Below are 15,793 nucleotides of genomic sequence, written 5' to 3'. Positions count from 1 at the left end.
CTCTTCAAGCACTTTGAAGAAAAATGAGGGGTCATTCTCCTAGATGAAGTCTCAGATTTTGGGTATTTCTCTTTGCCTGAATTTGCTTAGATATAAAAATAGGGGATTGGATTATGTCTCTTCTTCCCCTTTAACTCTAAAATTATATTATTGCAATGGTTCTACTTAACAGGTGTTAAATATTACATAAATGTTTTTTTGTGCTCAAATTCACAATAAAGACTACATTAAAAGACCCCGCTTTCACCGATGCTCCAAAGCATATTCTGAAATTCATTTGACTTCTAGTAACGGATGTGCAAACACATTAAGTGATCACTTCCACAACTCCTCTGTTTCTTTAAGAGACCTCGGTTGTTAAGTTGGAAGTTCATTGAACCATATGAGGGTCAATAAAAGAATAAAAAGTCACCGGTTAGTGATTCGAGTACAAGGAACTTGATCCCAGTTCAGTGTCTGTGTGCCCATATGCTGCTCGCAGTCAGAGAGAGAGCCTTTGCCCCAGGCGCTCGCCCCTTCCAGGATGGCTTCCGGAAGACTCGTGAAGCTGTTGGTTTTTGAGCTGCTTGAGCTTGCTGCTTTCTCTGTCCCCACGCTGGTGATAATGGAACAGTTTGCTGATGCCTACCAAAGCACAAGTGGTACACCCGACAAAACGCATTATTGGCTGATTGTTTCCTGTTCCATCGCCTACGTATCTTCAGTGACTCTTTTGATTTGGGTTCCCGTGAAAGTTCTCTTGTACAGGAAACGTCATCTTTACCAAAAAATCAAAGGATGGTAAGTAAAAGAATTCTTTAGCAGGGAACCCCTGGGATGCTTTCAAAGAGATTTTCTCATGTACTCTGGGTAAGGATGTTAGTGTAGCACACAGGTACATAATGTGAGATTAAGGAGAAGTAATAATCACTTTATATAAATGTGTTCCTATTATGGTATCTTCCATATTTTTTATCGGGTCATTTTTTACTGACATGTGTTCCTAAGAGTTAGCATGAATCTCTGATACTCTGAGTAGTAATTGTTGTTGTACTAATTCCTCTGTACACTGAACCGCACAAAGTTATCACAGTTAATTTACAGAAATCATAATTGTAAGGTTCTAATATAGAATTTTTTCTTTTGTGTAAAACTGAAAGTAATGTCTATGTTAAAATGTTTACATTGCATTATTTTGTAGCTCTAAGGCATCCTTTGAGCATTAACCAACTGAGATTTTTAAGCAAATTGGTTCCTTTACTTAGATTTAAAAAAAATAATACTTTGCTATGTTGGTAAATTCTATTACCTTGGTGAGGGGAGGGGTAAGTACTTCAAATAATAACACAGAAATATTTTAAATAAATCAAGGTTTAATATGGATTGAACTCAGTTTAACTAATGACTGTATTGATCCAAGTAAAGGTAATGAGAACATATAATCTCTGATCCTCATATATTTTTCCTTTTAAATCTTCAGATCTGGTTCTTGTCATCTGGGATTTCTTTGTTTTCTTTGATAAGTTAAATTTTTCTTTCATACTGATTTTTTTTTTTTTTTTGGCTGCATTGGTCTTCGTTGCTGCGCACGGGCTTTCTCTAGTTGCAGCGAGCAGGGGCTACTCTTCGTTGCGGTGCGTGGGCTTCTCATTGCGGTGGCTTCTCTTGTTGCGGAGCACAGACTCTAGGCGCATGGGCTTCAGTAGTTGTGGCACATGGGCTCAGTAGTTGTGGCTCGCAGGCTCTAGAGTGCAGGCTCAGTAGTTGTGGCGCACGGGCTTAGTTGCTCCGCGGCATGTGGGATCTTCCCGGACCAGGGCTTGAACGTGTGTTCCCTGCATTGGCAGGCAGATTCTTAACCACTGCCCCACCAGGGAAGTCCCCATACTGATCTTTTAAAGTTGAACAACATAGGACTTCCCTGGAGATTCCGTGGTTAGGACTCTGTGCTTCCACTGCAGGGGGCCTGGGTTTGATCCCTGGTCAGGGAACTAAGATTCCACAAGCCACACGGTGTGGCCAAGAAAAATAAAGTTGGACAACATAGAACACATTTGAAAAGCAAGGAGTCGGGAATTTTAACCCAAGCAAAGGCAGAAATGTAAAAGTAATAGACACAGCAGTATAGCGAGAAATCCTGTTGGGAGGGTGTGGCAGGGGAGGCATGAAGCGTGGGGCACAGGAAGGGCTCCTTAGGTGCTGACACTGGGTGTCACCCCCAATCTCACCAGGGGACTTTCAGTTCCCCGAGGGCAGAGCTCCTGTGAGGTTTCCGAAAATAAATCATGTGGCTAGCATCAATGGGGTTTAGGTGTATTCCAACACTTGACCCAAATCCTCAGCATCAACTAAGGGGTGGGTCTGAAGCTGAGCTGGGCCCTCCACCCCTCACACCCGCTAGGTGTGGCTTCGACTGTTGAAGACTCCTGGCCAGGCTGGGGAATGTGTAAATGAGTACAGGAGTAAATCAGTGGCAAGCTGGTCATGCCCAGGAAGGTGCTCTTTGAGGTTTTTTTACATTGGCTCAATCCCTAGGACCTTAGGTCTGAATATCATTCAGGCAGCAAACCTTCCCATGTTGCTTACTATTATTAATATACTATTATTGTTATTGTGATTAAGCTATAATTGCTTCTTTACTGATCACTTATTATGTACTATAAAATTTATGTATGAATTTCATTTCATCCCATACCACCTTGTGAAGTATGTATTTTTTATGAGCTTATCATTATTATTCCCAAGACGAAACTGATGATTAGAGAGGTTAAGAAACTTACCCGGTCAATTGACAAGTGAGTGAAAGGACTATACTTTGGACCCAGGTCCATCTGATTCTATAATCGGTACTTCTAACCACTACCCGAAACTGCTTCTTTGAAGGATGAGGTCCCAGTCTCTGGGGGCAATTGAAAGTAAGGAAGAGAGTAGTCTTTCATTTCTACCCCCTAGTGTTTGTGTTTGTGTTTGTTTGCTGTTTTTGTCTGTACATCTGGTCCAGCTACTCCCCTTGTGCTAAGTTGTCTTCGGCTGTCACAACAATTACATCTTCCAGTGATTTCTTTTGGGAAATCCTCTTCCAGTCTTTTGTTTCTATTTGTGGGTGTGGCCGGCCATGAGTGTTCTAAATAGTTTTAGATAGAGGACAGGTTATCTATGATTTCAGTGAAACTGTGAAACTGTTCCCTCATGACCTCTTTTATGAGCCATTATTATCTCTTACTGGCTAGAAAAGAAGAAATTGTTGCTGAGTACTAGTCTAGGAGCCTTACACATTCCGTACTGTTAAACTTTATGACAACCTAGTAGGTATGCACTAGTATTCTTGTTTTATAGATGAAGAAATGGAAACTTGAACATGTGATTAACTTTGTCTAGTGATAAAGCTTATAACTGGTGGAGCTGGGATTGGTGAGCCCAGACTGATCTTATTGTGTGCTGTTTCTTCTAACTTATGCAACTTCTCCTGTATTTTTTCTGACTTTGAATGCTAAGTGTGTTTCAAGAAAAATGCAATTCTTCTAGTGTCATTAGGATACATTTCCCCTAAAGATGTATATTTGGATGTTATATATGAGTCCCAAAAACGTGTATAGGATATTTTAATATATGTGGTAACATAGCATGCGTGTGTCATATAACCTGATTCCTAGATGAAGATGATGCAAAAATTATTGCTACTATAGAAAGTAGGGATTGAAAGTATGAATTATTTTTGAAGAATACTTAGATAAATAGTTGTTATGTGAGATTTCATAGATTCTTAGCATTCACAGATACACTGTTGATGGGCCTATTTGAGAACCTCTCTGTATGTCCACGTTGGCATCATGGGCCCTGTGAGGCTGGTATTCAGGAGAGAGTGAGTCAGCCAGCTAGTGAAGCCCTGACAATATGGCTGAGAGTTGCAGACCTGAGTTCAAATCCCAGCATTGACCCTGATTGGGAGACCGTGTGTGAGTTCTTTAAATTCTTTAAATTTTAGTTTTCTCATGAGCAGAACAGCGACGACCTAGTTTCTTTATTGGATTGTTTTAAGAAACTGAATAAGATTATGCGTGTAAAGTTCCGAGCACAGTGCCTGGCACATAGTAAGGACCCAGTGAATATTAGTGTTGTGACCTCAGACTGAATCATGTTTCCATTGAAAACGTGGTCTGGGGTAATCCTCAGAATGACTCTGAGAAGTGGTAGAAGTGATGATAAAAGTGATAAAACTGAAGAAAATTCTATGTTATAAGTGATACTCTGCATATCTGGAGAATCTTGTAGGTCTCTTTTATCCTTTGAGAGTAATGAGGGTCAATAAAGTGGTATCATGAATATCTTATAAAGTATTTAGCATATATACATAACATGCTTTTATTTATTTTTTACTTTTTTTAAATTGAAGTATAGTTGATTTATCATGTGTGTTAATTTCTGCCACATGGCAAAGTGATTCAGTTATACATATATATACATTTTTTAATATTCTTTTCCATGATGGTTTATCTCAGGATACTGAATATAGTTCCCCGTGCTGTACAGTAGGACCTCATTGTTGATCCATTCTGTAGGTAATAGTTTGCATCTGCTCACCCCAAACTCCCACTCCATCCCTTACCCTCCCCCGTCTCCCCCTCGGCAACCACAAGTCTGTTCTCTACAGTGTGTGTTTTATTTTTCATTTTCTCGCTTGACCTGCATGCCTGTGTTGTAAAGTTGAGGGAATGGATATAATTGCCATTTTATAAGGCAGGAAACAATGTCAGAGAGCTTAAGACACACACTAAACCAGAAGTAGTCTGAACTTTTATCCGGTGTTCTTTCCTTTATTCTTGTTAAACACTTCCTCATTCTTTTGGAATGATTGTTCCTTTTTAGGGTTGCCTGTCATAATTTATAATAGACTAGGGAGCTGGTTTGAGGAACGAAGAAAAGCTATTTATATCCACACCAAATTTTATATCCCAGTAAATAAGAGGAATCTTTGCCTGGGATATCAGTGAATAGGTGAAAACATTGACAAACTAGCCAGAAACTGAAGCAGATTTCCTCAGAGAGGGTACCTTGGGGCAAAATAATCCTGGAGGACTTTTGGGGATTCCCAGACTGCTGTGAAAGTCAGGGCTATCCTGGACAGTGCTAAGTTAGAAAGACTCCAACATTTTGGAACATTTTACCTTGTTTACATCCTTAACATATGCCCCCAGATTTGCTGTTGATTTGTTTCAGGTGGCAGTGGTAGTAGCAGCAGTAATAGTTATAGCTGTCACCATAGTAAAATAAGAGCAAATACTGACTGAACAATTACTATGTACCAAGTAGCGTTGTAAACACATTGCCTGTATTATTTTAGTTAATTCTCTAAGCTTTTTGAAGAACACTTACAGTGCGCATTTAACAAGTGAGGAAATTGGGGCACAGAGGTTAAAAGACGACCCAGCCAGTGAGTAGGGAGCCAAGACCAACCCCAGGGTGTCTGGGGTCTGAGCCCCTGAATGGTCCACAGGGACACACAGGAGTGACAGGCTAACCCGAGGAGGGAGGGCTTGCTCTTCTCAGCACCTCTGAGGAGGTCATCGGCGAGTTACCACGAACTAAACCCTGGTGCTTAACAGTTACCTCTTCCCAGAGCATCCCCTTTCTTTCAGTCTGTCTGTCATCTTCTGAAACACTCAGGACTGATCATTTTCTCCTCCTTGATTACAGGCTTTCTCTGATTGTCCCACCATCTCCAGTACAGCGGCCTGAGTGGATTCACTTTTGCTTTTCTCGGCTGCATATGCAATGTCGCCAGATTCCAAGAGTTCTTTCTCTTTCATCTCTTTCTCTTTCATTCAGGACCTTGCCCTCCGTGGCTGTTTTCCTCTCCCCAGTCAGGCGCTGATTTCCAGGGCCACCTGGAGGTGTACACTTGAGGTTCTGGCATAGTTCCCCAACTTTTCACCTATTCAGGTCCAGCGTCAGATCCCTTGTTCTGGTCGCTTGTGTTCAAAAGGAGGCATGAAGAGCATTTTATTAACCTGCTGGTGCTCTGGCAGCCTTCACCAGCTGCTGTCCTTGCCTTTGGCCTCTCTGTCCCCCTCATTCCCTCCCAGTCCTTGTTGACAGAGTCATAATCTTCTTGAAAAATGGTGTCTGCATGTCAGTTCCACCTTTAAAACTCTACGCTTCCCCTTGCTTGTAGAATTCAGTGTTGGCATCATTCTGAAGCTGGAAGGCACCTTAGCGTTCATCTAGGGCACTATTTCTCACAAGACAGTCTGCCTCTGATTTTAAAGGGAATTTACGACTTTTTGTGTCTCTAAATATGAGAAGAGCCTTCCTTATTTCCTTGTATTGAAATAAACTCTGCCATCATGTAGCTTCCTTCCAATCTTCCTTGTACATGTCGCATCCTCTGCCCCCCTTTATATGCCAGTGAATTTGGCCATGGCCGGGAGCTCTACCCATTGCCCCTTGATTTCCCCTTTTTATTGCTTTCCTTTTTTTTTTTTATAAGATGCATCAAGTATTTTATTTATTTTTTATGAATATTTTTTTGAGTTTTTTAAAATTGGGGTATAGTTGTTTTACAATGTTGTGTTAGTTTCTACTGTACAGCAAAGTGGAGTTCCCTGTGCTATACAGCAGGTTCTTATTAGTTATCTATTTTATACATATTCGTGTATATATGTCAATCCAATTCTCCCAGTTCATCCCACCCCCTCACCCCCTACCCCCCACCCCCCAAGATGTGTCAAGCATTTTAATTCGGACGTTGCATACTTCAACTTGCATAGAAAAATTTGGCCTCATCAATCAATCAATCAATTTTCAGTGATTCAACACTTACCAATTTCAGAGTACTGTCCTTGTTATGAAATTACACTAGCATGGCTACAAGCAATTAATTAGTCCCATATAATGGTCACTCTCAGTAGCATAAGCACATTTCTTTCTTTTTTTAAAAAAATTTTATGGGAGTCTAGTTGATGTACAGTGTTGTGTTAGTTTCAGGCGTACAGCAAAGTGCATCAGCTCTACGTATACATATGTCCCTCTTTATTGCTTTTCGAGCACGATCGTCGGCTCTCAGAAACTGTCACTTGTACAATGACGACTCCCCACGTTGTGTCTCTAGGGGTGACCTCTTCTCTGAGCTCACTGTGTCGACACTGAAGCTTTTCAAATATTTGAAGATGGCCTCATCGCTGCCATCTCAGCCACATCCCATCCAGTCTGCTACATCTTCTCTTCTCCAGTGGCCAGACTCCATCAGTATTTCTTGTCTTATGATTTCTGGACCCTCTACTCTTTGGGATGCCTCCTTGGGATGCTGCCTGGCTTGTTAATGTCTGAGTGGGGTCTCACTGATACCACACACCTTCAATTTATTACAAAGCACAATAACGCGAAACGTGGCAAAACAAGGTCTGCCTGCATATTGGTTTTAGCCAACAGTTCTAAGTTTTAAGGCTTGACAATAAACCTCTGTGTCTGGACACTCTGTCCTCAGGGCTCATCACGGTGGTGGCTCCACCCTCCTGGCCTTGGGCAGCAGCCCTGCGCTCTGGATCTGAGGAGGGAACCCCTGGGCCTGTGGTGACAGCGGCAGCTTCCCTGGCCTCTGAAGCATCATCAGAGTCATTCTTCCCTTTTCTTGAAGGATAGTACATATTTGCAGCCATATAGCTCTGTCTTAGCCTGTTTCCTGCCGATCGTACCCAGAAGTCTCACAGCCTTTCTTCATTTTGTCCCATCTCTGTCCCCCTTCAGTGCAAGCTGTCAGGGTTTCTGCTGAGATGGTTCATTGGATTCACAAGCCACACCCTTACTGTTCTCTCCAGAACATGCTTTCTCATTTTTTGCATCTTTTGCAATATGGATAGGGTGAGAATTTTCTGAATCTTCAAGATGGGGCTTCTTTTTGTTTAACAATTCCTTCTTCAATTTATCTCTCTCCTCTTGCGTTTTACTCTAGTCAACAAGGAGAAACCAGGCAGTGCCTTCAACACTTTGCTTAGAAATCCGCTTAGCTAAGTGTCTGAGCTCATTGCTTACAAGTTCGCCTTTCTACTCAACAGAACACATTTCAGCCAAGTTCTCTGTCACTGTATAAAAAGGATCACCGCTCCTCCAGTTTCCAGTAACACAGTCTTCATTTCTGTCAGAGACCTCACCAAAAGGACTTTTAATATTCATATTTTTAGCAACATTCTGTTCATAATAATATATATATTCTCTAGAATGGTAGAGGCTTTCTGCACAGCTCTCCTCTTTCTGAGAATCTCCTTTAACTTCCATATTTCCACTAACATTCTCTTCTGGGTAATCTAGCCTTTTTCTATCCTGCATCTTCAGACTCTTCCAGACTATCTATTACCCAATTCCAAAGCCACTTCCACATTTTGGGTATTTGTTACAGCAGTATCTCACTTCCCTATAGCAAAATCTGTGTTAGTTTCCTAAGACTGCCATAACGAAGTACTTCTAACTGGGTGGTTTAAACAACAGAAATTTATTGTGTCACAGTTCTGGAAGCTAGAAGTTCGAGATTAAAGTGTTGGAAGGCTTGGTTCCTTCTGAGGGCTATGAGGGAGAATCCAGTCCAAGCCTCTCTTCCAGCTTCTTTTTTTTTTTTTAACATTTTTTAAAAAATTTATTTTGGCTGTGTTGGGTCTTCGCTGCTGTGTGTGAACTTTCTCTAGTTGCAGCGAGAGGGGGCTACTCTTCATTGCAGTGCGCGGGCTTCTCACTGCGGTGGCTTGTCTTGTTGCAGAGCATGGACTCTAGGCATGTGGGCTTCAGTAGTTGCAGCACACAGGCTCAGTAGTTGTGGCTTGTGGGCTCTCAAGCATAGGATCAGTAGTTGTGACGCACAGGCTTAGTTGCTCCACAGCATGTGGGATCTTCCTGAACCAGGGATCGAATACGTGTCTCCTGCATTGGCAGGCAGATTCTTATCCACTGTGCCACCAGGGAAGTCTCTCTTCTAGCTTCTGATGGTGTGCTGGCAATCTTCGGCATTCCTTGGCTTATAGATGCATCACCCTGATTTCTGTCTTCATCTTCACCTGGTGTCTTCCTGTGTTTCTTCATGTAATCTTCCTTCTGTACATATCTGTCTCCAAATTTCCTTTTATATACGGCCACTGGTCTTATTGGATGGGGGCCTGACCTAATGACCTCATTTTAACTTATTACCTCTGTAAAGACCCTATTTCCAAATAAGGTTATATTCTGAGGTCCTGGGGGTTGGAACTTCAGCATGTCTTTTAGGGAGGACACAATGCAACCCATACCACTCATTAATAAATTAGAAGCATATGTTAGCAGTAAGTCAAGATTTTCAAATACAGGTTATCATTATTTCTGCTTAGATAAAACACAGATTTGGATTAGTATTCACTTATTAACTATTCTGTTCATTCATTTAGCATTTATTGAATTCCTGCTCTGTGCCAGACATTCTCCAGGGTTATGGGGTTCTTGAACTTGGATGAGAAACAAATTACATCTCTATTTTCGATAACCTCTGATTGAAAGATGGCATCTCTTTCCATTATGAATGTTGGTAACAAACCACAGTAGTATTAGCAGGACCTGTAATTTTATTACATAGATTTTTCTTCATATCACATTACAATTGTTGCAGATACTTCAGATTACGGTTTATGATCTTCACTACCTTGAAATTATGAGAGACTACAGTTTCCACTAGATCTTGAATGCTCCAAAGAAAATAAGAAGACACTGTATTCTTAGATAAGTGTATATATTACTAAATCAAAATTTTAAAAGAATGTGGATAACTGTATTTCAATATAATTGCTTTATTTTGTAAGTCTATGTATTTTGTGCATTTAAAAATTCTATTCTGAGAAGGGTCCATAGGATTTAGCAGATTCCCAGAAAGTTTATTGTACAAAAAAGATTTAGAAACATTGTTCTAAATGCTGGAGCTAAAGTAATGAACAATTCAGATAAGGTATGTAGTCCCGTGGAACTTACCTTGGGGATAAGGACACAGGAGCCAGACATGGAAGATCTATGATCTAGATTTAGGTCTACGATCTAGAGATGCCCTGGCAAAAAAGGAAGAGCCAGTGTAAGCCTCGAAGGTGGGGCAAGCTTGGTGTGATCACAGAATAACCAGAGTGCTAGTATGGCAGGATTAAGTGGATGGTGGGGAAGAGGCAGGTCATTCTAAGTGAAGAGAGTAGGAGAAATAAGAGAAACCACATCACGTAGAACACTTAGGCAACAGTGATAGGTTTCAATTTTATTCTAATTACATTAGTCATACATTGAAAATATTTTTAAAATCTCTAAAATATACAAATAAGTGTATTTTGTGGTAAAATACACCTAGCATAAAATTTACCATCTTAACCATTTTTAAGTGCACAGCTCATTGGCATTAAGTACATGCACATTGGTGTGCTACCATCGCCACCATCCATCCACAGAACCCTCTTCATCTGGCAAAACTGAACCTCTGTAGCCATTAAACAGTAACTCCCCATTCCCCACTCCTCCCAGCTTTGGTGATTTTTGAGCAGGGCAGTAACAAGAGGTGTTTTACATTTGAAAAATCAGACGTTTGCTCTATGGAGAACATAGTGCTAGGCAAGAAGAGGGACACTAACAGGAAACTGGTAATGAAACACTGCAGATGAGATATGATAGTGAGCGAACCACAGTGTTAGCAGAGGTTGGTTCAAAATGCATTTTGGCATTAAATCATCAGGCAGCATTTGATGATGATTGGAATGGGTATGGGTTCTTTTTTAGGCGTGTTAAGTCTGAGTTGCCTATTAGACATCTGAGTGGAGGTGCCAAATAGATAGTTGGGTGTCCAAGTCCAGAGCTCAGGATAGAGGCCAGTGTATATATACTATAATCTGTTTGTGAGTCATGGGCAAGTGGGTGGTGTTTAAAGTGATGGGATTGGCTGAGATCATCAAGGGAGATAATATAGATAAATAAGGGGTGCAGGAATAATCCCTGGGGCACTCTTATTTTTTAGAGATCAAGCTGAGAAGAGGACTCTGTGAATGCCCCAGCTAGCCTCAGAGAGCTGAGTGCTGCAGGAATCTGGATCTGGGCTCAGAGAAGGAGGCAAAGCTACCAATTTAAAATTCCATCTTACCTCTGGTTTTAGCAGGTTGTACTGAGTCTGGCTATGAGAGATGGGCTATCCAACGCCCTATCTTATGTCTATACCTAGAACATCTAGGATGGGACTGGGGTAGAGTGAAATGGTGGGACCAAGAAGAATTCTTAGTCATTTGTAAGACTCCAACAATACTTTTTGAACTTAAACACATACTATCCTATATATGTAATTCGTATAATACGTATTTAACTAAGGAAAGAGGGGGTAAATATTTCACTATAGAAAACCTCTGAGTATGTTTTATCTTCCCATAAATTAGTGATGTTAAATATATATTTTAATTCTCTCTGTCATGATAGACTATTATATATTATATCTCAATAACTATTTGATTGCTTGATCATACAAGGCTTAAAAAGTGGTCCAAAAACAAATTTAAAAACTATGTGATTTTTATGTCTATATGATTTTTTTGGGGGGGTGGTTCAAGTAAAAAAATCCAGGTGTTTTCACTCTAAGTTATCTTTAACTATCTAACAATATATTGTTTCTAAATATATTTTTTGAAAAATCAGTTTTACAACATGGGGTATAGTATCACTTGAGAAGGTCATGCTGTGCTTTTTTTCAGTTGATCACCAGACCCTGAACTCTTGGACAGGATTCTGATGAATGAATTTTGAAAATATTGAATGTCATTTGTCTTGTACTGTGATGCTTTTAGCAGTCGATGGTTTGCTAATTATTTGGAAACCTCTCACCCCTTTGTTCTAGAAAAGCATTCTGGCTTTTGTGTGTGTTCCCCTTTGCCATACTCAAACATTTGGGAAATGGAAATAGGGAAGTAGTAGCTTCTTAGAAAAACTATAGATGAATGGAACAGGAACTGCAAAATTGGCAAAATGTAACAGGAACTGTTGATCTTGTACATTATTGCTTTTGCTTATTTTTTCTCCTTTGCTAGGAGACCTGTTATGATGATGTGTGTAGTCCTCACCACGCTTCCCAGCTTCAGCTTTTCTATAGCAGTGACCAAGGTATGGAATTTTGATTTCTTGTCCTGCAAGATTTTGAGTTTTTAAAATGTCCTCGGTTATTAAAATTTCATAGAGTGGTGTGCCCAAGCATATTTCCCGAAGTTTATTATCTCCAGTCTTATTCTAAGTTGCAATATATATATTTAAGGTACTAAGATCATTGTTACCTCTGTGATTGTGGAGGAAAGTATAGCAGCCAATTAAAAAAATTGCTTCCATGTTTGTATGTGTGAGAAAGGAATGTTATTTGAAAATAATAAAAAAGCAAGGAATTTGAGAGTAGATCCACATGTGTTTCCTCTAACCTGATGTTTTTCATGAGTGTCCTCGGCTCTAAATGGACTATCCAATCAATATCCAAGGGAACAACCACTCACATGCTAAAGCTTTGATAAGATTCCATTGACAAATAATTTGTACACGATGTTTATTTGAAAATAAATTTGAGTTTATGTTTCAATAAATGCAGCTACAAAGGGACTCTGATGAATGGACATCTGCAGGGCAGGAATACTATAGGCAGAACTTTCGGCCTGTGAGAACGCTATTACCCAGAGAGTTCAAAGCAGAATGCCCTGCTAATCTTATTAATTTTCAAGGTGCTGTGAAAGATGTAATTTTATTTATTTATTTATTTATAAGATTTTCATTTACATGTTGAGTAGGTAGTCATTAAGTGCTTATTACATTGCCAGGTACTGTGTTAGAAACTGAGGATAGAGCACTTAGAAAATTTGACAGTCTCTGGCCTTCAATAATTTTTTATTGACAGTAGAGAGAAAAAATAAACAGGCAGTTTAGAATAGGTATGATCAGTTCTGTGAGAGAGGTGAGTACCAGGTAGTGGATGACATCATTAGAAATTACATGACTGTTGGGAGATGTCCTACATGTAGCATTAGGACAATGTATGAACACACAGAATAACCTCAGAAAGCCATACAGATGAACTTTGCATCAAATTGCAACACACAAATATTTTAATCTAGATTTATCATTTTCTCCTTCCTCCCCAAAGACCTTGTAAAGCACTCGGGAGGTTCCCAAGAGCTTTGAAAATTCAGTGTACAACACTTTCAAGGAACACCACTATCACAGATGATGCTCTATCTACAGTTTGATTGCCCTTTTTGGGATTCTTTCCCGTTATGTCTCACCCACTGTTGCATATTTTTCTTTCCTTTTTTCTTATTTTTCACTGAAGTGCAACACACGAACAGAAAAGTTCACACAACATAAATACACAATGTCAGTGGAACACCACAAAGCAAACCCCCATGGAAACACTACTCAGGTCAAAAAATAAAACTTTGTCAACTCCCTAAAAGCCACTTCCAGTGACTACCTTTCCTTCCAACCCAAAGGTAACTTCTATCTTAACTCCTAATACCACAGGTACCACAGGTTAGTTTATCTGTTTTTGAAAGTTTTATAAAGGGAAATCAAATTATCTATTATCTATCTATCTATCTATCTATCTATCTATCTGTCTATCTATCTATCTAATTTGTATCTGGCTCCTTGATTCAAAAGTATGATCATTCATGTTTTTCTGGTTAGCTGTAGTTCATTCATTTTTCATTCCTATACAGTATTTCATTTTATGAATATATCACACTTTATTCATCAGTTCTACTCCTTTTTGTTAAATGGGCAAAATAGTTTAATAGACTTTTCACAAAGAAGATCTACAAATAGCAAACAAGCACATAAAAATATGCTGAACATTATTGGTCATCAGAAAAATGTAAGGTAAAGCACAATGTGATACTACTACATACCCACAAGAGTGGTTAAAATTTTTTTGTTGTTTTTGTTTTTTTTTTAATTAATTTTTATTGGAGTATAGTTTCTTTACAATGTTGTGTTCGTTTCTACTGTCCAGCAAAGTGAATCAGCTATACATATACATCATCAGTTCTGCTCTTAATGGCCATTTCAGTTTCCAGTTTTTGCTGCTGTGAATATCCTTGAATATGTCTCTTGGGGCCCATGCGCAAGCATTTCAGTTGGTTAAATGTGTAGGAGTAGAACTGATGGGTCACAAGATGTTCAAGTACTCAATTGTAACTGACAATGTCAGTTCTTCAAAGAGAGTATACTAATTTAGACTTCCACTAGCAGAGAATGAGCAGTCTTGGTGTTCCTCATCCTCAGCAGCAGTTGCATTTTAAGTCTTTTTTATTTTAACCGTTCTGGTGAGTATATTCTTGAATTTCATTGTAGTTTTCAATTGCATTTCCCCAATAATTAATGAGATTGAGCATATTCTTCATCTTGCCCATTTTTTCCTAATGTCTTGCTTATCTTTAAAAATTGATTTGGAAGAATTATTTGTATATTCAGATTTCAAGCCCTTTTTTGATTATATGTATTGCAAATACCTTCTCACTCTGTGACTTCGTAGTCTTCATGGTATCTTTTGATGGAGAGAAGCTCTTAATTTTAAAAGAGTCCAATGCATCAATTTCTTTTCTTTATGGATAGTTCTTTTGGTTACTTGTTTGAGACCATTTTGTCATATTGTGAATCTGAACCTTGAGGTCCTGAAGATACTCTCCTATATTATATTTTGGAGGCTATATTATTTTGCCATTCTCTTTTAGATTCACAATCCACCTGGAACTAATTTTTGTATATGTTGTGCAGTAGGGAATCAAGCATTTTTTCCCAAATAATATCTAATGAACCGAGTACCATTTATTAAAAAGTCTGCCCTTGCCACATTTATCTGCAGTGCTGCCTTTGTTATAAATCAGATGTGTGTATACATGGTCTATTCTGAGCTTTCTGTTCTGTACTGCCTACTTTTCTATTCCTGGCCAACACCACACTGTCTAATTCTTGTAGCTTTATAATAGCTCTTTATATCCAGAAAAGTAAACATTCCTATCTTCTTTTTCTTCTAGAATGGCTTGCACTTGGTATTCTCATATTTCATCTTAGAATCAGCTTGTCATTTTCCACAGAAAAGTTGGAATTTTGATTGAGGTTGTATCAAATTGTATCATTTTAAAAAATCTTATTTTCTAACTCTTTGTTTTTGGTATGTAGGAATAATTTATCCATTTTGGGGAGATTGTCCCCATTTATAATCATATAGTCTATGAATAATGACAGTTTGATTTTCTTTTCAATACTTACATTTTATTTCTTTCTCTTGCCTTATTACACTGGCTAGGACCTCTAGTACAGTGTTGAATAGAAGTGGTCATGGTGTAACCTTTGTCTTATTGTTGATCTCAGAGGGAAAACTCTTAACGTATCACCATTAACATGATGTTTGCCATAGCCTTTTTTGTGGATACCTTAAACAGATGAAGGAAGTGCTCCAAAGCCGAGCTGGGTTTACCCAGCTCTCTCTTCTTGGAAGACCCAACACTCTAATGTTTGTCCCCCTAGCTCTTTGAGCTAGGACTCTCAGAGGCTCTGCTTAGCAGTTGGATTGGGAGAGATTCCCCATTCCACTATTCCAGGAGCCTACTGTTAACTTTTTACGCACATTTACCAAGCTCTGTCTTTAACTGAAAGCTCTTCCATTGATATGAATCCGTATTACATCTTTAGAAGTGGTTCGCAACCTTGTGGGGTTGAACACCTAAAAAGCTGAAAGCCAAGCTTCTAGTCTTTTAGTAAATGTATGTATAATTAATTTAGCACTGCTTTCAAACTCCTCAAAGAATTGTGAACA

The 15,793-nt window shown here is 39.2% G+C and overlaps 1 protein-coding gene across 1 annotated transcript in view; it reads left to right on the top strand.

The window, feature by feature from the left end:
* Positions 1 to 523: 523 nt before the first annotated feature.
* Positions 524 to 15,793, top strand: part of TMEM236 (transmembrane protein 236) — a 37,842-nt gene continuing 22,572 nt past the window's right edge. The window contains exons 1-2 of the mRNA XM_036844225.1: positions 524 to 780; positions 12,030 to 12,102. Coding sequence (XP_036700120.1) covers positions 524 to 780; positions 12,030 to 12,102 — 330 coding nt within the window. The remainder of the gene's footprint in view (positions 781 to 12,029; positions 12,103 to 15,793) is intronic.

The sequence above is a fragment of the Balaenoptera musculus genome, chromosome 2 (assembly GCF_009873245.2).
Source record: "Balaenoptera musculus isolate JJ_BM4_2016_0621 chromosome 2, mBalMus1.pri.v3, whole genome shotgun sequence".
NCBI lineage: Eukaryota > Metazoa > Chordata > Mammalia > Artiodactyla > Balaenopteridae > Balaenoptera > Balaenoptera musculus.
The sequence above is the reverse complement of the archived record's forward strand: the minus strand, read 5'-3'. Positions and strand labels throughout refer to the sequence as shown.